Genomic DNA, 25,133 nt, shown 5'->3' with positions numbered 1-25,133 from the left:
TTTTTTTCTCTGTTGAGGAAAACTGAGAAAGAAATTACCAATAATGAGACTGAACAGGCTGTAGTTGCAGCTGCTGTCACTTGATCTTCGATTTTTGGGACTTCTACTCATAAAACTTTAAATTTTTCCGAGTAAAATGTATGTTCCTTCCAAACACAACTTTCAATAATAAACTCACTATGTTTATTATTTCTTAGCTTATTGTAGTAAAACAAGCTTGTATGCTTCTCTTTACTACTACTTCCATTTCAATATATTTAACTTGATACGAAGTTCAGGAAAAAAAATCAAAATTGTGATCAAAACATGTGTAAGACATTTGTGTGAGTATAAATCATCTCATCAAGGATGAAATAAAAACATTAATGACAAATAATTCATAAATATATTAAACGAGGCAAGACAACGCAACTTCTTGTCAATTGAGCAGATTCAGATAAGAAATATTAAACTTTATATTGCACATGTAATTTGTCAATTGTGACATGTTATACTACTCAGTACTCACCTAGCAATACACTTCAAATAAAAAGAATGGTTTGGTTCTCCAACATTTGGTCCAAAAGTGATAAAACACACTTGACCTATGAATGTATTATTTTCACTACTACCGCAAAAATGTAATTGCCAAAGAAAAAATATATGTGGATGAAGAAAACATGGAACCAACAGGGAATAAAGTAGGCAACGTCTTATACTTGAGGAAAAAAGGAAGTTGGAACACAACAGCAACTGTAGTTATTTGCTACGACAAAAAGTATATCAAGATCAAATCGCCTGAAGAAAATTTCAACCCTCTCCATACCGTCGGAAATGTCCTAGCCAAGAATTGCTACTCTTGAGCTCATAATACCCACATAACCAATCTCTGATACATATTAAGGTAAAATGCAACAAATTGAATTTCTTGAACCAAAATGCCGAGGATGCAAGACTTGAGTATAAGCCACTGCACGACTCATCAGTTACTAACCCTCATTCACCGCCTAGAAGATGACCAACTGGTCCTCGAGCCACTACTACCAAATGATGTGGGCTTTCGTTCATCGCGCCATAATGGTCTATCATCTGGCTTGCTTCCAGTGCCTTCCCACCTGTCAGTTTCAGGAGGTGGAGCCTGGCCTGCAGCATCAACATTCCCTCGCAAGTGCCTAGGAACGTATTTCCCAGCAGCAGCTGCTGCTGCAGGAACGGGAGCAGCTCCTCCAAGTTCAGTTGGACGCCCCAAGGCTGGAGGCTCAGCAGGCCTTGGCAGTACAGCGGGCTTACGCAAGACCTCTTCTTTTTCCAGACTTTTTTTCTCTTCAAGTTCTATCATTCGCAGCCTCTGGTTTTCAGCAATCTCCTCTAGCTTGGCTTGTGGCTCAGCTTCCTCTTTCTTCCGTCTCTCTGCCTCTGCAATATTTTCAGAAAGTCCATAGGATGCCAAATAAATTTCGAGTAGCTATTGAAACCTCAAGTGCAAAAATACAACTCAGAGGAATACAACTGTTGACTACTGTACTGCGGTCATAAGAGAGTTGTAGATGTCATGTCACAGAGTGTCACGTTAAAATATGTGAGTCTACTTGATCAACTTTATACAACTTTAAATAAACATAAGACACATTTAGGTATTATGAAGATGACACTTAACTTGACTTCAACGGACAACTATGCCCTCCAACTTTGAGTATGTACAAATAGACACTTAAACTTGTATAAAATTGAACAACTAGACACATGTGTCCTACAAGGCATAATACACGTAGGACGCCATATAGGACACAAAATTGCCATGTAAGTGTCATTTGTCTATTTGTTCAATTTTATACAAGTTTAAGTGTCTACTTGTGCACACTCAAAGTTAATGATCATAGCTATTAGCTGATGCAAGTTAAAGGTCATGTTTATATATTATGCCTTTTTTTCTCCCTTTATAATTTAGAAATTTGCAACTCATAATTCAAAACTCGATAGATAAAAGATACCACTCCTATATGTTTCTTCATTTAGATATCAAGTTTTTATCTAAACTCCGTGCCAAGTCAAAACTCAGATAAACAAATTGAACCAGAAGGAGTATAATTCAACTGAAACAAGGAAAGAACATAAAAGAGAAGAGATAGTGTGAAATGGATTTCTTAAGAACTCAATTGAACAGAAAACACTGCACAGGGCAGGTCCAAATATAAATACAAGATATATACAGAACAAGACGATAGCATAGTCAATACAAGACAATGTCTCGTTGGCATTGCCTTAGGCAGCTCGATATGAGAATGCTCTTTCTACTTTAAGAGTTAAGAAAAGAAAACCAAGAGCGGAGAAGCAAAGGGAAACGAACATAATCACTACCATTGTCTGCAACGAGATGTAGGGGGCGAGGAAAAAGACTATGGCAACTGCAAAGCTCTGCCAAAGCTTAAGTTGGGCAAATGCTCCTTCCTGTTAAGCACCAAATAATTAGATGTTCAGTGTAAAGAAAACGATCATCCAACGAAAGACTGGCATAATATTTGAAGTAACAGAATGGAATAAGACGCCTCTAGATAGAATTCAGCACATCATTAACATGAATCTTGAACAACAGTGATGTTTATACCATTTTGTTTGGGTAAACCTTAAATGAGAACTTATGGTGAACACACTATGTTTCTCTATTTGAGGAGATTGCCAAGAAACTACATTCAAGCATATATCATTGCTAAAAGCCAAAATGTAAGATCATGTTTTTTTACCTCCATTTAACATATTGAAGCGTATGATCATCTAGTTGTTAGAGAGAGCACACTTAGATTTACTTAATTATTTATTCAACTCATAGTGTGCTCTCTCTAAATGTGTATTTACTTAATTATATCTTCACACGGTTCTTTTTTCATGGCCAAGTACATGGAAATGCTTTTTATAACTAGTGGCAGTGAGACTCGAACCCAATACCTTTCTCTACTTTGATATCATGTTGAATTGTATGAATATGTCCTATAAAAGCTTAAGCTAGTAGTGAGAGCACAACATTATTTACTTAATTATATCTACAGAAAAAACTCGATGCACTTAAAGCTCCCGCTATGCATGGGGTCTAGGGAAGGGCCGAACCACAAGGGTTTATTGTATGCATCCTTACCCTACATTTCTGCAAGAGGCTGTTTCCACGGCTTGAAGTATACAATATCATATCTACTATGAAGTATACAATATGCTTCAGCAGTAGAGCCTTCAGACACGTCTGCATTTAACAAGGCGTCGAGGTCAGGGTCGCGATCTTTCTAACCTACTTCACTTGACCTAGTCAGAACATGCCTTGCCACACTGTCTAAGCCATTTTTTGTACTAGTTTCTACATAAGTAAAATGAAAAGAAAATAGAAGGGATCATCACGTCTTCTCCTGGTCTGCCAAAATCAAGACCTATATCAGTTAACAAGATTTTGAATCCCCATAAAGACAATGTCCAGGGCTCCTTCCTTCCCTATAGTTTTTATGTCGAGTAGCATTTCAGGTGATTGAAGCTTAAACACCACCGGCAACCTTTCCCCATTCAATGTTATGCATGAATTCTTCGGTGATGACTATGAGATTTGAATTTCTTTGATGGGAGAACTCACCCTGGCCCCTGGGCAGTCTAGTCTATGTAACTTAGCGCAGCGACTTATAACAGCTATTTTTATTTGTCATCCGCATTATTCTCATGACCACTTTTAATTTCATATGGATCCTTATAGCTTTAAATCAGCGGAAAACTTAAAAAACGCGGTTAGAGGGAATCATACAATTTTGTACTATGATGGTAAAGGCTTTTCAACTTTTATCAACCACCCTAAGTATTATATTCAGGAACTATTTTCAGAGAAGACAAAAATGTAGGGAAAAGTTGGCATATTAGTACCAGATCATCCTTGAAGAGTATCCCGAGCAATGCACTTAGCTGGGTATTCAAGACTCCATCACCTATGCCCCACAAGGCTGCAACGAGAAGTGGATATAGTATGCCGAGAGCTCCAGCAGTCACACTACAATAGAGGAAAAACTATAAGATTTCAAGTACCAGTGTCAACTTCTTCCAAAAAGTAACAAGGGAACATTACACGAAGCAAACCTGTGAGCCAGTAGAATCCATACCAATACAGCACCCTGAACTAAAGCTCCACCCGAGACAATTATCGAGATAGATGAGAGACCAAAGGTGAAATGCCCAGCCACTAGAGAACACTGAGACAATGACCACCCAATGATACAATAGAATAATATCACAGCATTATATCAGATAAGTTCAAATTCTGCCTGGGTACTACCATCAAATCTAACATACGCACAGTTCTATAGAGAATGTGCATGCAGAGTTACAAATTTTGAAGTAAATTTGAAAAAGCTTACTGTAATAAGTAATGTCTAAGATTTGCATAAACCTATTTGAAAGCATTACAAAATATAGCTATGATAGAATATCTAAAAACTGCATAGTTTTATGACAAACTAGATAAAATTAGTGAGCAACCAAAACCAACGCAGCAAACATTGCAGAGGTAGTATGTCAATCCATTGGATTAGGGTCATTTTTTGTCTAAAGTTTTAAAAGAATTTTTTTTTTTTTTTGATAGGTAAATAATTTTATCAGTCATGGGAAATCTCCATACTCGGGTAGTATACCTAAACATGAATAATTTTTATTCCAGACACAGTAAAATTCAAGCAGGTATCAAGATTATGTATAAGTTCAGAATTTCCTGTAATTGTGTTAATGGAAAAGTATATATCTGGAGCTGCCACAATCTAGAGTACCTACACTTTCTCTCGATTAGCAAAGGTTGATTTAATACAAAACATGTAGTGTGCCTTTATATTAGTCATGTTATTATTTTCTGTATATACAGTTTAAACTAATGTGATTTCTTCATAAGTTTATGAGAGAACATGTTTACAGTTATGTAGGATGTTTTCACAAGGGAAGGAACAGAAATGGATATGTTGTGCGATCATAGTCATATTAAAGTTACTTACTAATCCTCCAAATAAGTTATCATTGAACTGTTACAATAATATTTGAAGATTTTTCAATGTTTACGAACATGAGCAAACGCTCTTTGAGTCTTCTTTTTATATTCACTGGGCTCACGTGAATAATTGATTTACACAGTTCCTTCAGTCACGCTGAGAAAACTAATACTATATAGGGAATAATTGTAACAAGATATTAGTTGCACTTAAGTAAAAGCTCTATGTCATTCACATCAGTTTTTACTCTCAATACAAAGTAACTCAAGAACAGTATTCTAGTTAAAATTCTATCAAACATAATAGATGATAAATTGCACTTTGATTACAACATAATTTGCCACCAATTAGCACTATACAGTAGTTATATATTTGCCAGACACAAAATCTTTGCATCTTAATGACTTAAATGCACCTAAAATACAGCTAGAGTAGATTGTTTGCAATGACTATTTTATGGATGATCTGTTATTACTTACTTGGGTTAGTTCTCAATCCAATGCCACTACGCTTCTATCCCTCAAGATTATCAATTACTCTCTCAGATCATAGTACATTCATTATTACGACTACCTTAGTACAAATAAAAATGCAACAAAAAAATTATAATTAAAGGCGTACAATAGACTAGAAACACAACAAAAGAGAATGTGAAAAGGACAAATTTACTGCTCTAGTTTCCTCGTAGAAGACTGAAGAACATACCACAACGGTGCCAAACATGTCAATAGCATGCCATCCAGTACCATAAAGAGTAGAAGCAGTTTGCTCAAAGAAACACAGTCAAACTACAAAACGAGTCAACCTATGACTCGTTATGGGGCTGCCTTTAGGGGAAAAAAGAAAGGGCAGTAGCATTTGGCTGGGGGTTGTTGATAGGTGCAAGAATACGCTCACTCCATGGAAAAAGCAATACCTATCTTTTGGGAGCTGGCCGATTCTTACTAACAGTACCTTGGATGGGATTCCTACATACACTATCTCTTAATTCAGTATGACTACAATAGTTGAAAGGAAATTAGACTCTATAAGGAGAAACTTCCAATGGGCTGGGAACTCAAACTGAAAAAAGACTCATCTGATCAAGAGGCAAACGGTTATTAAAGAAAAAAAGGATGGTGGACTGCAGGTAAGGAATCTAAAAATGCATAATAAAATACTTTTTTAATGGCTCTAGAGATATAGTAAGGAAAGTGATGAGATTTAGCAGCAAGTTTTGGATGCTATATATGGTGCAAAGTTAGGGTGGAAACAAAATCCTTCACAATTGAAAAGCTGTGGGGAAATTAGTGATTGATGGGATGAATTTCTACCGGTCACTAGATTAGAGGTGGGAAATGGTAGGAGGATTAGATTTTGAATGGACACTTGGTGTGGAAATGAGAGCTTCAAAAGCAGGTTTCCGGTCTTGTTCAACTGTGCTTTGAATAAAGAGGGTTATCTTGTAGAATTTAATTCAGTAACTGGATGGAGTGTTACTTTTAGAAGAAATCTAAATGATTGGGAAATAGACAGTTTTTGCCAACTACTACAACAATTGAATTCATGTTCAATAGAACAAGACAGAGCAGACAGGTTAGTGGGTTAACAGTAAGGATAAGGTATTCTCGGTCAATAACTGCTACAAAATGTTGTTGCAACAGTTTAGTCCCTCACTGGCTTGGAAGATGATTTGGAAAACCAAATCACCTGTGAAAGCAGCTTCTTTTGGTTGGCTAGCAGCTAGGGATGCTTGTCAAACACAGAACAAATTAAGGAGAGATTTTTCTTGTGCAGCAAATGCTATTTCTGCAATTCATAGGAGGAAACCATTGAACATCTTTTCTTGCATTGCAGATTTTCAAGACAATGCAGGGAAATTTTCTTTAGCATAATGGGCATATCTTTGGTGTTACCAGAGAAAATTGGTAGCTTGTTGGTAGTCTTTAAATAAAATCCTTACTTAACAAAAAAATGAAGCGATTGAATTAGTCTATTACTGATTTTGCATACTTACAATTGCATCAAAAACCCCATATACGGCCATTGCACCACCAACACCACTCTCTCCCATCGTAGGCTGAACGATATACTTTGTGAATTCAGCCCTGAAACACATTGTAAATCAAAATACAGCACAAGAAGCTCCAAACTCTACTATAATGAACTATTAGAAGCATCATTTACCATACAAATGCTTGTTGTAAACCTGAATATGCAATAAGAGGGATGATCAAAAGCATTCTTATGTCTTGTAAAAGGGTAATGATAGACTTGAGCAAAGTTGCCACAGAAGAAACGGAACTAGCGGAGGAGTCTTGCTGTCTTGCCTCCTCTTTACCAGCTCTCTTACTTAAGAAGCACATCAAAACGGCACCAAGGGTTACGGTACAAACAAAAACCAAGAAAAGTACAGTTGTTCCACTAGTGCTTCCTCCCTGTAGCATCAGAAAACTAGCAAATCTTAGTGAAAGACAAAAGAGATCTTGAACAGTTGAGCATTTAATATCAGTAGATGCTTACCTCTTCGTCTCTCATCAAAGCAAGAGTGATAAGATTTCCGACAAACTGCAGGATGATGAAAGTTATGTGCATGGAAATATCATGTGAGTAGAAATATATATTAAGAAACTTTACTTGCAAAGTTCATAAAAGGTACCTGATGACTTGCAACCATTCCCCAGAATACACCATTGAATTTACCCATTATAACTGCTTCATTTAAGATATGATCATTTGCATGACTGCGTGCTGCGGAAGTAAGATATGTTCCCTAACCACAAATGACAAGATTAAGATTATTGCTGAAGCCAAAAACAAAGTTCAACTCCTAAAAGAAAGTCATACCTGCCCAACCCATATTATGGAGGCAGCAAAACCAAGGTATAAAGAAGCTGGGACCATGGTATACCTACAAGATAGTTTAATCAGTTGCTGACAATTGAAATTCACAAACATCCTAAACAAACATGTATCAAGAAAAAAAAACACCCAAAACCTTACAAAGTGTTAGCATTAAGAAAGAAAGCATAATCCATAAAAGATGGGTAGTACAAAAGGAAATCAGGAAAATTGTGTAAATGGACTAAATTTATATCTATGTTTGATGCAGGAAAGATAAGTACGTGCCAAATAACGGAAACACAATATTAAACATAATTAATTTTGAATAATTATGTTTTAAAATCTCACAGGAATTGGATCTAAGGTTTAGAAGACATCTAAATGATTGGGAGGTCAATAGAGTAGTTGAGCTACTCAACATTCTAGGGCAGTGATCTAAATACAAATGAGGACAATCTATTTTGGAATCCAGATAAGCAAGGCAGATTTTCAGTTAGCTCGGCTTATAGAAGCTCACAAAGACCTGGTACTTGGAAGATGATTTGGAAAGTCAAGATACCATTCAAGATAGCATGTTTCACTTGGCTGTTAGCCAATCAGGCAGCACTCACTCAACACAACCTCATGAACAGAGGTATGCAAATCTGTTCCAGGTGTTGGTTTTGTGAATGTGAGGTCGAGACAATAAATCATCTCTTTCTACATAGTAGAGAGACTGCGAAGTTGTGGCAGATTTTCATCAATTTAAGGGGCATCAGTTGGACTATGCCAAGAAACATCAAATAAGCTCTAGCTTGCTGGAACAGAGATGGGAATCAGTCAGGACACAAGGAGCGATGGAAGATTGTCCCGGCCTGCATTTGGTGGTCTATATGGATGGAGAGGAACCAAAGATGTTTTAAAAACAAGAGCTGTCCTATACAGGATATGAAGCTGAATTGCCTGGTTCTTTTCTTTTTTTGGTGTAAACATGAATATCCTCAAGATGTAGAGGATATTCCTAGTATTTTAGAGTTCTTATGACCTCCATAGGAGTTCTTTTCCTTTTGCAACTTTTGGATGTAAGTATTACTAGAATACTCCTTGTGTATTCTTTTGTTTATAATACAAGTTACCTTTCTCAAAAAAAAAAAAATCTCACAGGGAATGAGGCAAGAATTAAACTCATATTGTAAAATCAAGATGAGAGACTTTTAAAAATGTTCTGATCATTTATGAGGTATGTTAAACGTCATTGACTAATTTCCTTAGCATTAGGCCCATTACGAGTCCAAAATAAGATATACATAGGCTATAGCTCATTAATATCTTTTCAAATAAAGTATAACTTAGTCATATCCTAGAAAATCAAGAGAATACGCATCTCATGGTAAAAATACAGGAATATACATGGAAAGAGAAGAATTTACGGAAAGTAAAATCTATACTGGAAGTGCAACCAGACTAATGTACCATTAAGTCCCAGATGTAAGCATTGGAAGTGACATCCAACTTGGGAAGCTCAGTACCACTAGTAAGAGGAGTGGCCAAAGGATGAGAATCAAGCATGTCTGCACGAGGCAAGAGATCTAGGATTCACCTAGCACCTTCACTGCCCTCGGAAATTAGTATTTTCCAAAGTACCAAGCTCCCAAAGTAAATTTATGAGAAATGAAGAAAGGCAAGAGTAATTGTAGGATGCTATGTCTATTATCCTGAAACATTCATTTTCAGAACATGACTTAGTCGCTGCTTCTATGTCTCGAATAGAAGAAATAGTTGTCTAACAGCGCATCAAATCATGTTAAATGTTGTCACTTTGGACCACATAAACCAAGCATATCTTTTGTCTGGTACATAAGGAAAGAAAAGAAGGCTCTATGCCTGATTCGAACCAAACTTGAGGGAAAAGAAGTCATAGAAAATTTCCCCTAGGAAATTAAATCTTAGAGCTATCAATGGATATTTTTAGTCATACAACACTCTGAGTTCTAAGATGAAGATAGAATTGTTCAAGAAATCTCAAAGATGCAATACAGATACTACCCATTTAAATTATATTGACTTTAGTTCCTTTTCTTTTTTGATAAGGAACATTGACTTTAGTTGTTATGGAACAACGAAACAGCTCCCAACTTGGTTCTGATGACTTCTTCAAGTGAAAGGTACAGAGGAACAGCAGAGTTATCCAGAGCCAACTAAAAGTCATCATAGTCTTCCAGGGCTACACACATCTATCGAGCATCATACCCAACTCAATAAACTCCTTTACAGCCCATTTGTTGCAGCCACAACAGAAAATGATGAATATTTGAATAAGCCATTAAATAAGTCCAGCACAGCAATGGAGAAGATTCAAGCTTTAACTACACTATAATGCATTAGGACTACTATCAAGTAGAGACATCTGTAGACTGCTTTGTAAAAATAAGCATTCACAATAACTGACTAGAGACTAGAGGGCATCGCCATCTCTGATAGAGAAAGCAGACGTTGCTACTGTTAACTGTTTTAGGGGCTTCAGTTATCATATTCGGTTAACCTATGAGCAAAACAGATTCATCCTCAAGCATTTCTTCATTTTCTTCCAGAGTTTGACTCTATGTTTCTATGGTCTTGCAGTTTGTCTTTCTGGCATTACCTAGGAGAGGAGAATTCCGATGTGAATAAGCAATAGTCCTTCCTTGACAAGTATGTGCATAAAGATTGATGGCAAGTTTGCCCTGATAATGCTGTTACTAATTCTATTGACATCAAAAGGACGACTATAACATAGGTTTGGCTGGCTTCTATGGTCTTGCAGTTTGTCTTGGCATAACCTAAGTTTCATAAAGTGGTTGTTAAACCAGCTATGTTGTATGGGGCAGAGTATTGGACGGTCAAGAACCCGCACATTCAGAAGATGAAAAAGATTAGGAATGCAGATATTCTGGACAAGGTGGGAGTGGGCCCCGTGGTAGACAAGATGAGAGAGGTGAGACTGAGATGGTTCGGGTATGTAAAGAGAAGATGTTCAGATGCCCCAGTGAGAAAGTGCAAGAGGTTGGCAATATGGATCTGAGGTAGGTCGAAGTAGTACTAGGGAGAGGTGATTAGACAGGACATGACACACCCGAGGAGAGGTAGAGGTAGCTCTGTAATTCAATACTTCTTCGTGGCTAATGCCACAACCTCACAAGGAGAAATATGAAATCTGATAGACCTCTATATTTATTCCAATGGAGTACAAGATTCCTATTTCCACTCACTAAGGATCCATAAGCACACAAACATTGTTAAACGCAAATCCAATTTCAAAAGAACTACAATCACAACTCACTTCATAAAATTCGATCACTACCAACTCAATAGCCTAAATCCTAATCCTTCCCTATAGGTCAAAGATTTAATCTTGGAAAAGCAAAATGCACTAAACATAAGAGAAATCATACCAATTAGGCATCAAATTGGCAGCAACAAACAACCAATAGCCAGTAGTGCCAAGGATCAAAGCATTCTTCGACCCAAGCTTCCGAACCACCAATGAAGCAAATATTGAGCAGAACATAAATGACAAATACAATATCCCCAGTGAAATTGTCCCTAAATTTCCTTCCTGAAACACAAAAAAGAAAACCTCAAACTCACTATCACAGTATCACTTCAGCGTTTAAGCTCGCATTTGGCCATAGATTTTGAAAATTTAATCTTTAAACTCTGATCACTTTTTGGGGCTTCCACTCACAAAACTTCAAACTTTTTCCAAGTAAAACTCACTTCCAAACACAACTTCAAATTCAAAAACTCAAATTTCAAAAACTATAGCCAAATGGGAGCTTATAAGAGCCAAACAAACTCTATCCAAAATCACAATTCAACACTAAATAACCCCAAAAACTTCATTAAAAATAGATAATACACAAAAACCTTACTGTATTAATAGTGCTTTCAAGATTCTGAGCAGCCCCATAAGCCAAAAAAATCAACAAAAAAGCAGAGCTCAGAATATAAACATCCTTTTCATGATTCACAATTGAGTTCTCATTTTTCGAAATTTCAACAACAAGGGGTGCTTCCTCATCCATAGCCATTAACAAACCAAAAATTATCAAGATCAACAAAGTTACAACAAAATACCCAAAACCCACCAACAAATTTATGTACACAAGTGTATATATACAACAAAAAAAAATCTTTTTTTGTCAAAAGAAAGAGAAATTGAGTGACACCATTTGCCGGCAAAAGGAACTATAAAGAAAAGTACATATAGAAAAAGCCTAAGCTACTGAAGAGAACTGATGAATATGACAATAACAAAATTTCAGCGGCCATAGATTAATGTTTGTTGAGAAATTTTTAGTATATTTTTTTTTCAATTTTGGGACAAATCAAGATTCTTTTTTTTCCATGGAAATAGACAAAAAGATTTGATTTTTAGTTTAAAGTAAAGCAACTTTTAGGAATAAAAAATAAGCACATGAACAATGATTACATATTCACCCAAAGTTTTTACCGTGTCAGTTAAACACTCTAACTTATAAAATAATTATTTAAATATTTTTAAAATTTATATATTATATCAACGTAAGTTATACTCTAGTTCCATTTCTACACATTTCTATATTTTTTAATAAGAAATTTCTTTTATAGCTACACAATTATTATCTCATGTTTAATATCATAAGTTTAAAGGTTTTATGATCACACAAATACGATAATATATTTAAAATCGTAAATTTTAAAAGTATTATAAAGTCTTTTTTTTCTTTATTAAATTTTGTGTTAAGCAGTGAAGAGGCAACTATTTAACGGTAGATTCATCTAAATCGAGTATTTTTCATGTGAAAAATAAATTTATATGTGAGTTTATTATTAGAAATAAAAAGTAGATTCAAAAACATATAAAATACAATAGATTCAATTTTAAAAACTTTAAAAATTATACTCATAAAAAATAAATTATGAATACCTCTAATATCAAGTCAAATTATGACAAACAAAGTGAAATAAAAAAAGTATTACACTAGTGGTCGTGAATTAAATCAACATGTTGAATAAAATTTTATTCGCACATGATGTTTATATCAAATAATACTTTGTTGTCTTTACAAAATTAAGTCATAACGTAAGATAAAAACATGTATAAGTAAATGTTAATTTTGGTGATGAGGATGTATTTAATATATCATTGCATGATAAATGTTTACTAACAAGCCAAAGGCTGACATTTGTACTGCTAATGAAGCTATTAATTAAAAAAACACTTACAATATTCATGTATATTATAATGAATTTTCACATTATCAATATAGTTTTAAAAACTATACCTAATTTGCTTTTAAATGATTTGCTGGCCTAGAAATTCTTTAATGAATAGCTCCAAAAACAGAAATTAAATTTATTCCCAGTTAGAATAGAGAAGTGTCTCTCTAAAATTGAAAAAATAGTACTTATACACAACAATTTGATAATTATTTGTTAAAAACTATCAAAGATTTAACGAAATGGAACTCATAGGTTTCGGGTTCGACCCTTGTTTGCAGAGTTACTTTTAGTAGGAAGTGCTTCCTCTCTCTAAGAATAGTACTAGTAATACTAGTGGTATGAAAGCAAAAGCAGATACGGTGCTCCAAACTACCACCAAGCATGTCCAGAAAGCGAGACAACGCTTAACTAAGGAGAATAATAGCCTGCATCAACAAATAAAAACCAATTTATTTCCATTTAAATTAACTAGATATACAAATCAATGTTGAAAACAAGAAGTCAAGTTTCACATCTCAACTATCAATTGTTCCATTTTTCTACCGGAACTATCATCATCTATGTACTAAAATACACCTTGAAACCAATAAGGTCAACTATCAGTTGTTCCTTTTCCTACCAGAACTATCACCATCTACTCAACTAGAGTGTAAAACTCGCTAAAAAGTGATAGTTTAAATGTGTTTCGACCATTATGTCCATTTAAAGCCCTTTTTATCAGTGAGAATGAAAAGCAATTAAATTATTTAAGTAAACAACACAATATGATTATATGAAATCAAGGATATTCATTTATGATATCTTGTATACTAGTAGACTTGTGGGGTGAAAGGGAATCAAGGAAGGAGTAATCAATAAACTATAGAGTTTATGTAATATACATCGTCAGTTCAAACAATTTTACACCATCAGGTCATCTGTATTTACTGTAAATATCCTTTAGATGACTCGAGAGTGTAAAAAGTTATTTACATCGACGTGTACAAAACTTAAACTATAAACTATATAAAGGAACAAATCAATTGGCAAAAAGAAATGAAAGCTTCAAAGTCCAAACCTTAGTCACTATGGCCCTTAGGAGATGATCAGGAATCGAATTTTCGAGGGTATACATAGACCTTGAACCCCTCATCTTCTTGAATTGAGATAATCGAGTTCACAGAAGAACAGCTGCACCAGTGTAGCTCAACACTCTGCAGCGTTGAAACATCGCCTAAGCATGAAGGGAACTCCTTAAGTTTCTTACAACTTTGCAGAACAAGATGCTCAAGGGAAGGTAAGCAATCAGATGAGATGTTCCATTGTTCAATGTTCAAAGAGTCTAACTTCAAGAAGGAACTCTCCGTCTTTCATGTCCCATTGCACGCCCTCAAAGGCTCGGGAAAGTAGTTTGAGGACCTCAGCTACATCAATGACATTGTCTACCACATCAGTGAAACCCACCACTGCATCATTGTTGAACGTTGGAGCATTAGTTCGTGATAGTACACAGCTGAAAACCACTCGAACATCACAAACTGTTTCAAATGTTACTGTTCTAGATATGTCACTGAACTCTGCCTGGATCACCTTAAGTTGTTCTACAACATCAGACATCTCAACCACACACACTACACCAGATGTTTCAGTCCCCAACCAAAAATGAGTCAATAGCATATTCCGTCTTATAGGCTGCTTGCATAACACGTCCCTTCAGATGCTCATTGTTCTCCTTGACAACATCCCAGAGATTAATCTTGAGATACTCTAACGCGTCATGCACTCTTGCAATATGATGTTTGGCGAAAGGAACGCGATCAGCTTTATGGAGGAGGAGTTCTTTCAGATTTCCTAAAAAGGAATTGAAAAGGCCTATGTCTCTAGCCACACTCTTCATGATTCTAGTTCTTTCTAGATAAACAAAAGTGGCTAACTCCATTTTGTTCAGCATGTCTTCGTTCGATGCCTTATTACTGAGTGACATAATAAGTGATCCAACCATCGACAATGTAACCCTCCCTTGTGTGATAAAAACAGTTAGTTCACTTCCAAGAGAACGACAGTCGTCTGGTGCCTTGCAGAAACACTACTTCCTCATAAAGAATTTGAATTCGATCCTCTTTACCAACTCAGGATGGGCTATTGATGCAATGTGTATCAGGATCAACTTTACCAACTCAGGATATCGCTCAGGAATATCTTTCAGAAACATCAAGTACTTAACAAGGCCATTGATTTTCCAGGACACAATCAGCAAATTCCACCACAAATTTGTCACAAAAATGTGAATCAGAACATATTGAGCTTAAAACAGGTGCATAAACTTGTGTAACTTCTGCTTTCGAATCATTAACCTTTCCCAAGGCATTAGAAACCAGTGTGGATAGGCACGTTTCCGTCTATACTCTTAACATATATAGAGAGATTGAAAATCTGATTCTGCATTTTGCACCAGAGTTTCCACATGCATCAACAATCCTGAGAAGCCTTAAATCCGCTTTTAAGGGTCTGGATTTGATCCTTGATTGAAGGAGTTGAGTCTTCATGACTGTCTAAATAATTCAGACATTTCAAGAGATTGTTAACAACACTATAGTTCATCCCTTCTGTCCTATACAACAAAAATGAAAAAAATCAGCCCATAAACGAAATCTCCCAAGAAACTGTGACTAATATTTAGTAAAAACACAAGAAGAAGAAGAACCAATGCATATATAAATGTTGACTGAGATCAAACACTTAACTAACAAGATTTAAGCTCTGCTGATCTCTGTCACCCATACTATATCCAAAATCGATATCGTGTTATGTATTAGCATTTTCTTTTTTTAAATACTGGTAGTGTTCAGACCAGCTTGGGGCATTTCACGAGGTACCTGTTATCTCTCACCAGCACAGATACCAAGTAACTTTGCAAACTGAGACCTTGATAGTTGAAAAGAAATCACTTAACGTTTTTTGCCTTGCTATGTTTTGAACTTGAAACTCATGATTCTCGTCCTACTTCATTAACCACTAGGCCACACCATTGGGTGTTAGGTAAATATTTAATCACTAATGTCACCATTCCATTTACATAACAATGAAGACCTCTTTTTTAAAAAATAAAAAATAAAAAATTGATAAATCATAGCATACGGATAAAAACTTGATCTTGGATTTTTTTTCTCTGTTGAGGAAAACTGAGAAAGAAATTACCAATAATGAGACTGAACAGGCTGTAGTTGCAGCTGCTGTCACTTGATCTTCGATTTTTGGGACTTCTACTCATAAAACTTTAAATTTTTCCGAGTAAAATGTATGTTCCTTCCAAACACAACTTTCAATAATAAACTCACTATGTTTATTATTTCTTAGCTTATTGTAGTAAAACAAGCTTGTATGCTTCTCTTTACTACTACTTCCATTTCAATATATTTAACTTGATACGAAGTTCAGGAAAAAAAATCAAAATTGTGATCAAAACATGTGTAAGACATTTGTGTGAGTATAAATCATCTCATCAAGGATGAAATAAAAACATTAATGACAAATAATTCATAAATATATTAAACGAGGCAAGACAACGCAACTTCTTGTCAATTGAGCAGATTCAGATAAGAAATATTAAACTTTATATTGCACATGTAATTTGTCAATTGTGACATGTTATACTACTCAGTACTCACCTAGCAATACACTTCAAATAAAAAGAATGGTTTGGTTCTCCAACATTTGGTCCAAAAGTGATAAAACACACTTGACCTATGAATGTATTATTTTCACTACTACCGCAAAAATGTAATTGCCAAAGAAAAAATATATGTGGATGAAGAAAACATGGAACCAACAGGGAATAAAGTAGGCAACGTCTTATACTTGAGGAAAAAAGGAAGTTGGAACACAACAGCAACTGTAGTTATTTGCTACGACAAAAAGTATATCAAGATCAAATCGCCTGAAGAAAATTTCAACCCTCTCCATACCGTCGGAAATGTCCTAGCCAAGAATTGCTACTCTTGAGCTCATAATACCCACATAACCAATCTCTGATACATATTAAGGTAAAATGCAACAAATTGAATTTCTTGAACCAAAATGCCGAGGATGCAAGACTTGAGTATAAGCCACTGCACGACTCATCAGTTACTAACCCTCATTCACCGCCTAGAAGATGACCAACTGGTCCTCGAGCCACTACTACCAAATGATGTGGGCTTTCGTTCATCGCGCCATGATGGTCTATCATCTGGCTTGCTTCCAGTGCCCCCCCACCTGTCAGTTTCAGGAGGTGGAGCCTGGCCTGCAGCATCAACATTCCCTCGCAAGTGCCTAGGAACGTATTTCCCAGCAGCAGGTGCAGCAGCTGCTGCTGCAGGAACGGGAGCAGCTCCTCCAAGTTCAGTTGGACGCCCCAAGGCTGGCGGCTCAGCAGGCCTTGGCAGTACAGCGGGCTTACGCAAGCCCTCTTCTTTTTCCCGTCTATCTTTCTCTTCAAGTTCTATCATTCGCAGCCTCTGCTTTTCAGCAATCTCATCTAGCTTGGCTTGTCGCTCAGCTTCCTCTTTCTTCCGTCTCTCTGCCTCTGCAATATTTTCAGAAAGTCCATAGGATGCCAAATTAATTTCGAGTAGCTATTGAAACCGCAAGTGCAAAAATACAACTTAGAGGAATACAACAGTTGACTACTGTACTGCAGTCATAAGAGAGTTGTAGATGTCATGTCACACCAACAGAATCATTAACTCTTAGGTTGGATACACCTCGACAACTGTCTACCTTCCTTGCTTAACCTAAATGATTTAAATGCATATGATGTGGGTGGGAGATTAATCAGCAAAGTACCTTCACGTTTGCGGGCTTCCTCCTCTTCCTGTAACCTCTTTTGACGCTCCTCCTCAGTTCGCAGAAAGAATAACATTTTCCTCCTAGCTTCCCTCTCCTGCTTCCTTGATTGAATTATCTGGCTGATCCTTTCTCGTCTCTCCTGCTTCAATCTATTGAATTCAGCTTCCCGGCTACTAACAACTCTTTCTTGCAAAATCCTCTGCATGAGTAGAAATATATCAGCCGATCTTCAAGCAATCCCATGGCTGCTCAAATTTCAACTAGTGGGAAAGTAACGTCCATTTGTATTTCTTACGTTAGGTCTACCTTCCTAAAAAATGCAAGGATATACCAGATACAATTGTGTTGATGCTAGCTATTTTAGCATACCAATGTACTCATCATAGGATGAACTGCTGCAAAGGATTTTGAACTTCCTTCTTTTTCTTTTAGTACCAGGACATTATACAAAAACTTAGACGGAAGGCAGAATAAAAGAAAAACCAACTATTTCTATTTCCAGACAGCTCAAATCTTGAAGTACCCTGCACTAAGTTCAGAAGCTTCCAACTTGGTCCTACACCAATTCCAGTTAGACCAAACAAAGTTGCATAGTTATCAATAGCTAACCCAATTCCACAACCATAAATTCACTTATATATCCATCGCTTATATCTAGCAGTTCATGAATTCATAAAAGACAGGATATAAAGTGACCTTGTTCTCCAACATGCGTCCCAGTCTCTTTTTCTCTTCCAAGTCTCCAGCATGGCGTTGCCTGCTCAGTTCAACCTCTTGCTGAAAACGTACATTACAATGCAAATTCGTCAGCAATACTTCGACCAAAAAGTAAGAAAGAAAAAAAAATATAATGTATCAAATTTCCATTTCTTAAGAGAAAAGTGAAAATTATTATAGTGGTTTGGTCAAAAAGCATGATGTATCTTTTATGCAAACCTGCTGCTCGCGTTCATGAAGAGCTGCCTCTTCAGCTAAACGCTGTTTATATGCAGCTTCAATAAGAGGTGCAGCTTCTTCTCTTTTAGCTCTTTCCAAATGATCCATAGTTTTGGCATACTTCTGCAACTTTTTCTCCCTTTCTTGCCTCTCCCTCAGTTGCTCATTCAGCGCCAATTCCATGATCACCTGTTTAGTCATCTTTTCCTGAAATCAAATTAAAGCCAGGTAAGATTTCCCATTTGAAGGTTTGGGGATAGGATTACAAATTATGCACTTACTCCCTCTAGAATAGGCTTCTTCTTCCTCTTGCTGCGTTTTTCAGCTTCTTGCAGCATAGCTTGGGCCTCTTCAAGTTCTCGGTCCTCTATTTCCTTCAAAATTCGCTGGCTCCTCCTTTGCTCATACTCAGCAGCAATGCGCTTTTGCTCAGCATCTTCCGTCATCTTTTGAAGCTCTCGCCTCTTTGACTCTTCCACTCGTTCCTTAATAAATAGTCATAAAAGTTCATACACGAGAGCAACAATAACAAGCAATTCACAATGCAACCAAGAAGTTCATACCATTTCTAAGAGTAAACGCTCTTGCTCCTCTTTGCGTTTCTCAATAATGGACTTCCGTGCAAGAAGTCTCTTGTGCTCCTTCTCCACTATCTCTGCTAAATTAGACAAGGCATCCCCGAGCTTGGCTGCCTTCTTTGCTGGGGGATAGATCATTGTCCTTGCCTTGCTAAGGGATTCAGCAAAAAGAGACAGATGATCCCGGAGTCCTTCAGCCTCAATACTCTGGAAACAAAATCATAAGCAAATGAGATATGATAAGACTAGCACACATGAGATTATAATCCCTGCTAGTTCAAAATGTCTAAGAGAAACATTTGAAATTTCTCCTGCCTCAGTTCATCAACATCTACTACCACAGAGGTACACAATGCTGAACTTACAAATCCACAAGAGTCAGACCTTTTAACCATCCCCATGGCCCATAATCCCATAACATAGAATCTGCCAAAAATAGCAATCCAGTGAACTCTTAGATCTCAGAAACTTACCACAGCTCTTCAGAGTTCACAAGCTCAGTCAGACTCATTCTAGTGACGTAACTACAAACTTATTAAGCCAACAACACACATTTAGATAGCCCACAATTTTACCGTTCAAAACATAAATATTAGATAACAGATGACACAAGGTCAGATGTCATAAGCAAGCTATGCCCATGCTTTTACTTAAACAGTGAGGGAAAGAACAATGTGTCTACAGAGATGAATGAGAGGGCAGACAATCCCTGACCAACACCTGACAAGGGCAAGGGAAAGGAATATCTAGGTGTGCCCTACCGACAAACAAACAAAACGGTAGATAAAATTTTAATTCCAAGCAACACAATTATACCTGTTTGCCAAAGAAGACTGCACCCTTCATGTGATCAACTTTGATGGCTAGAAAATTACGCCTAACTGCATCAACTGATATTTTCTCAATAGCGGTAAAGTCAAAGAATGGGATCATCTTAGATATGTTATCAATCTGGATTGTCTGATACACCTGAGAGACCTGCAACAAGAAAAGGGTTCTCATTTAATTGAAAGATGGACTTCCGCCTAAATAATGAGCATGTCTGCTGATCTGCTCTTTATCAAAAAGTATAAAACAGTGTGCACACCTGCTGGAGCAACCTCAGAGTAGCAAGCTTTTCTAAGGCAGGAACATACTGACACAGTTGTACTTCAGGAACCGAAGAAACTGAAGACAGCTTACCACCAAGCTTTGATATTTTATTCAATATGGGCTGCACCTTCAGTGCCAGATCCAAAGGAAGAAACTCATTTTCTAACAGATGATAAAGATCTTTCACTTCTTGAGTGACACAGGACATCACACCTTTGGACACCTACAGAAGGAGAAACAATTAAGAAAAAGTATAAGGAACCGTCACACAATTAAAAAATCAAGAGACTGAAACAACTACAAAAACAGTATGATACGCTTATTTGTGCCTCAAAAATTTGATGGGTTCATTGAAATTTAAATAGACAAAAGGAATTTAATGGAAACAATCGAAGGACCATACGCTAAATTCAAAAAATAACAAATAAAATTACTCACCAACTCTGAGAGAAGTGATGATCGAGAAAGCTGAAAAGGAGAAACAGCAAGGAACTCAAGCTGATTAGCAAAGTAAGACATTATAAATAAAGAACTAAATAACATAATCAGAAATGAAATTACCGCCACTCTGTTTTCGGCTTTGGGTTCAACTTCAAAACCAATTAGATTGGCCACCCTCAAACTCCTCTCCTTCTCATTTTCAAGCTCAAGATGAGATGCACCATAAGACTGATCGTAAGGAGGCACTGATAGTGCAGCTAGGACAACAGATGATGCTATTAACTGCAAATCCTTCTGGCTTAAATTTTTATTAAAACCCTTCTGAAGAGAGAAAAGCTTAAGCCAGGCATAAGCATGATAAAGATGATTTGATGACATCCAGAATATCTCAGTAAGTTTCCCATAGTAAACACCCATTAATGACGCCTTGGGGGTTTTCTTAACCATGCACATCAAACCATAAATGTCTTCAATGGAACGAAAAGCTTCCTGTGTCAAAGAAAATTAGAACATATGAATGAAATTCACTCTCTAGGGACAAAAAGATATGCTTAAATCTATCAGAAAAAGTAATAACCTGCCATAGACTCAGTTCAGTAGCAACTTTCAGCTGTTCAAATCTAGTGTCTAGATACAATTGCAGGCTTTCTGGAAGAGACAGATCAGGCCGGTCCCTCTGATCTCTATACTTGTTGAGATTTGCCAAATGATTCCGGATGATTTCACAAAGACGGCGAAATTCTGTTGTACGCTTGTATTGCTTACAGAACTGAAAGGCTCGGTGTGCTGTCATCTGAGCAAATTAGGTTTGAAACTTAATTAACCTATCTTTCAGCGGAAAAAAAAATGTGCCAACTAAAGATGGAGAGAGTAAAGCATCTCCAATCAGCCATGCAGAAAGCTTAAATAGCATACAGGACAAATCTGGTTCTAAGGCACAAAAAAATATTACAACAGGATGATATATAAACTTTCATATCAAAAAATAATAAACTTGTTCTGACAAAATGATATCTGTACTAGGGCGGGTCACAGACGGATTTCTCGGTTATCAAAAAGAAAAAAAAAATATGTACTAAACAAAGTACATAGACAGATACCCTGCAAACTGAGAAAGACTCCCGCAAAGTTTGTGAATAACAAGTAAAAAGGGACTGATTTCTGATTTACTAATCAGAAGCACAATAACTTTCCAGGCAAGCAAATAGAAAGAAAAGAAAGAAAGGATAATCAATCTGCTTAATCAATTACAGTCTAAAACAAGTCCTGAAAACAGTGAAAATTCAGGATACTGGAATTCCTCACCTCGGAACATAAAAGCAGTCAAATTATTCAACCACATAACAAATGATAGGGCAATGGAAACTTACTGCATACAGAGCCTCCAATCTAGAGTTGTTACGCAAGATCTCCAGAACAGTTCTATATGTCTCCCACAAGAACTTAAACCAGGGAGTGACAAGCTCACGATCAGATCTATCCTTTCCTTTCTCCCCACTAACATAACTCAACATAAGGTCTTCAGGCCTTTTATCAGCCTCCAAGTCTTCCACATCCAGAGCTTCCTCCAGAGCCTGTGCCTGATTGCGAGCTAGTTCAGCTCGCTCAGTAGCTAAATGCATGAAGTGCTTTATTACCTCCTCTAAGGAGTTAATGTTCACTTGTTGACAGACTATACGATATTGAATTAGGCCATCCTTGGCAAACCTCCCCCTTCTCATGTCAACACATAGCTCTACATACTTAAACATTATCCTTTCAAGAGTCTTTTGCCATGCTCTATATCTCCTTGAAGTAATAAGATCATGAAGCGCTTGAAGGGCTTCTTGCTTTTGTCCAACAGTAATCAACTCTGCATCAAAACATTAAACTCATCAGCATGCCAAGATTCTAAATTTTGCTATAAAAACACCTGGAATTTCAAAAATTTAACTCTTCAATAATACTAAGAATCATCTAGACTACCCTCACCCTGTGAACATATAACCCCCTCCTAAAATCTTAGACCCATTGCAAGAGATAAAAGTTTGCAAGTGTACAGAACCCATAATACTAGTACACGTTCCGTAAAAGATATTTGCTAAAACAGATGAAGATAGTAACTCCACTAACCTTCAGCACGCTTCAAAGCATTCTCCGGTTTGGCAAAAGTCGCCATTTCGATGATCTTTCACCTGCAAAGGAACAGTTGGATGAGACAAACGGCAGAGAAGTTCATCAACACAGGCAAAACCATATATGTTAAATCCATATACACAGTAGTAGCATTTCTAGGAAAACCTACAACAAAACCCAATCAATAGTTCAAACAGGTCAGAACTTTAGCTTCTTTGTCCTCCCCAATCCACCCCACCCCACCCCCCTAAGAAACCAAATATCATACCAGAATACTGTTTTCTTTATCAACCTCATCTTATAACCAAGAAATCTCTAAACTAGGTGCCCGCCTACTACACCATTCTAGTTCTCCAATTAAACACCAAGTCTTCTTTCAAACCCGCGAGGTGCGCCTAACCCACACAACACAAATTACCCTCTCACCACTCGACCCAAAACCCAGAAAAGGTTTCTTTATCATCTTTTATTACCTGGGCACAAATCTAACAGAACCCCATCAATCAATTAAATCAACTAAGCTCTACCCCAAACCAGTAAAGTCAAACTTATTAATCCTCTACATCCACTGCGCTCTAATTCACCCATACCCAAATAGGAACAAACAAGAAAAATCAATAAAAACCGACAAAAATTTCAACTTTCATTGTTTCCATGTAAAGAAAAAGAACCCCACATCATAAATCGGAAGATTCAAGTACGTAAACACATATATAAATCCCAATGGGAATTTCACACATATATGTAACCAAATCTACTCATACCGGATTGAAACTGTACTAAAAATTTGCAAATTTTTAAGAAAACAGATGGTTGTATGTGATAATTACCAGTGGATTTTGGATGCTTTGTGGGTGCCGCAATCTCCTTCTCTCTCTATTGTTTGCCCTAAAAACTTGATATGATGTGAGAAAGAGCTAAGTGAGAGCAAAATATGATGTGTTACAAGGGTTCAACGAAACTGGTCCTTTATTTTATGGAAAAGCTATTTTTAGCCCCCAAACTTTTATGAAATGTGGATTTTTGTAGAAATGTGCAATCTAATGAAAAAATAATTATATCTACATATTTTATATTTTTTAAAATTACGTAAATCTCTTAGTGTTAAGAGCTAATTATGTTCTATCCCTATTTTTTTCAAATTACAAAAATACTTTTACATTAAAGGATTTTCAGATACATCAACAAACATGCGGATACATAGGTCATGAGATATTACTATTCAAGAAACTTGTGAATACACAACTCATGGATGTATCTGAGAGGAGAGAGATGTATCCGAGGAGGAGGGGTGTATCCGAGAGGGGAGGGATGTATCCGAGGGGAAGGGATGTATCCGAGAGGAGGTAGGGATGTATCCAAGAGGGGATAAGGATGTATCCGAGAGGGGATATGGATCGAGAGAGGATAGGAATGTATCCGAGAGGGAAATTTTGTAAAAAAATCCAGATGGTATGATTTTAGAAATTGTGGTAAAATAAGATGTGTATACATAATTTTGATTTATAGTTTTGTGTTACACTCGCGTAGCCCATTTTCTTCAGCAACGATGTTATATAACATTGTATATTTATTGTACACAATGTATAAGCTTGTATAAAAATACATAATAGTGTATAAGAGATATTTATACACACATTTTACATTGTTATAAATTTTATACAAAATACATACCATATATATATATATATATATATATATATATATATATGCACTGTACAAATATATGCTAATTTGTGTTTTCCAAGATGAATCAGGGCAACTCCCAATGTTTTAATTTATTTGTTTAATTTTGATTGGTAGAAAGTAAAAAATGACTTTTGAATTTTTTATGATATGTAAAACGCACTTAAATATTTTTTAGTTTTGTCATCATTAACATGTCACATTAAAAATTGAAATTTTAAATTAGTGACAAAAAAAATATTTTTTTTGTCAAAAATTCATTGTTTTTATGGGATAATTACTTAATTAACCAAAATGGCCGCTCCACCATCTTATTTACAATAAAAATGGTCATTCTCCTTCTTCTTTCTACTTTAGCCATTAATGGTTCGTCCCTTCTTCTTTGATGATCAATCTCGATCATTAAAGTTTCAAAGCTTAATTTTAAAACATTGACGCAACGCAAACATAAATCGTT

The 25,133-nt window shown here is 36.3% G+C and overlaps 2 protein-coding genes across 4 annotated transcripts in view; both read right to left on the bottom strand.

Moving 5' to 3' along the window:
* The window catches only part of LOC125871801 (UNC93-like protein 3), an 18,430-nt gene extending 6,333 nt beyond the window's left edge, over nucleotides 1-12,097 (bottom strand). Inside the window, exons 1-10 of one of the 3 annotated variants that reach the window (XM_049552475.1) lie at nucleotides 11,690-12,097; nucleotides 11,210-11,373; nucleotides 7,803-7,866; nucleotides 7,615-7,728; nucleotides 7,479-7,523; nucleotides 7,143-7,393; nucleotides 6,973-7,063; nucleotides 4,081-4,193; nucleotides 3,871-3,994; nucleotides 2,106-2,427 (exon numbers count right to left, since the gene is read on the bottom strand). In XM_049552475.1, the coding sequence (XP_049408432.1) occupies nucleotides 2,242-2,427; nucleotides 3,871-3,994; nucleotides 4,081-4,193; nucleotides 6,973-7,063; nucleotides 7,143-7,393; nucleotides 7,479-7,523; nucleotides 7,615-7,728; nucleotides 7,803-7,866; nucleotides 11,210-11,373; nucleotides 11,690-11,848 (1,311 nt within the window). In that variant the 5' untranslated portion in view covers nucleotides 11,849-12,097 and the 3' untranslated portion in view covers nucleotides 2,106-2,241. Of the gene's footprint in view, nucleotides 1-2,105; nucleotides 2,428-3,870; nucleotides 3,995-4,080; nucleotides 4,194-6,972; nucleotides 7,064-7,142; nucleotides 7,394-7,478; nucleotides 7,524-7,614; nucleotides 7,729-7,802; nucleotides 7,867-11,209; nucleotides 11,374-11,689 lie in introns of those variants that run through there. The other 2 variants (XM_049552474.1, XM_049552476.1) reach the window with 2 other exon arrangements.
* Nucleotides 12,098-16,837: 4,740 nt separating this feature from the next.
* On the bottom strand, nucleotides 16,838-23,959 carry LOC125871800 (eukaryotic translation initiation factor 3 subunit A). The gene is made up of 14 exons (XM_049552473.1): nucleotides 23,821-23,959; nucleotides 22,988-23,049; nucleotides 22,246-22,727; nucleotides 21,453-21,668; nucleotides 20,996-21,364; nucleotides 20,873-20,902; nucleotides 20,430-20,657; nucleotides 20,159-20,320; nucleotides 19,328-19,549; nucleotides 19,046-19,249; nucleotides 18,765-18,971; nucleotides 18,525-18,605; nucleotides 17,826-18,027; nucleotides 16,838-17,565 (listed from the first exon to the last, which is right to left on the bottom strand). The coding sequence occupies exons 2-14, from the start codon at nucleotides 23,031-23,033 to the stop codon at nucleotides 17,141-17,143; spliced, it is 2,874 nt and encodes a 957-aa protein (XP_049408430.1). The 5' UTR covers nucleotides 23,034-23,049; nucleotides 23,821-23,959; the 3' UTR covers nucleotides 16,838-17,140.
* Between the last annotated feature and the right edge of the window lie 1,174 nt (nucleotides 23,960-25,133).

Source organism: Solanum stenotomum, chromosome 7 (assembly GCF_019186545.1).
Source record: "Solanum stenotomum isolate F172 chromosome 7, ASM1918654v1, whole genome shotgun sequence".
Taxonomy (NCBI): domain Eukaryota; kingdom Viridiplantae; phylum Streptophyta; class Magnoliopsida; order Solanales; family Solanaceae; genus Solanum; species Solanum stenotomum.
This window is presented reverse-complemented; position numbering and strand designations above follow the sequence as displayed.

Bases quoted from the DNA above. Each gene is read 5' to 3' on its own strand.
- LOC125871800 (XM_049552473.1), bottom strand. From the start codon at position 23,033: ATGGCGACTTTTGCCAAACCGGAGAATGCTTTGAAGCGTGCTGAAG. The intron at 21,365-21,452 runs GTTATTACTTTT...TCTTTGACACAG, and splicing joins CTGAACTGAGTCTATGGCAG to GAAGCTTTTCGTTCCATTGA. The intron at 18,606-18,764 runs GTTTGCATAAAA...GTACGTTTTCAG, and splicing joins TTCATGAACGCGAGCAGCAG to CAAGAGGTTGAACTGAGCAG.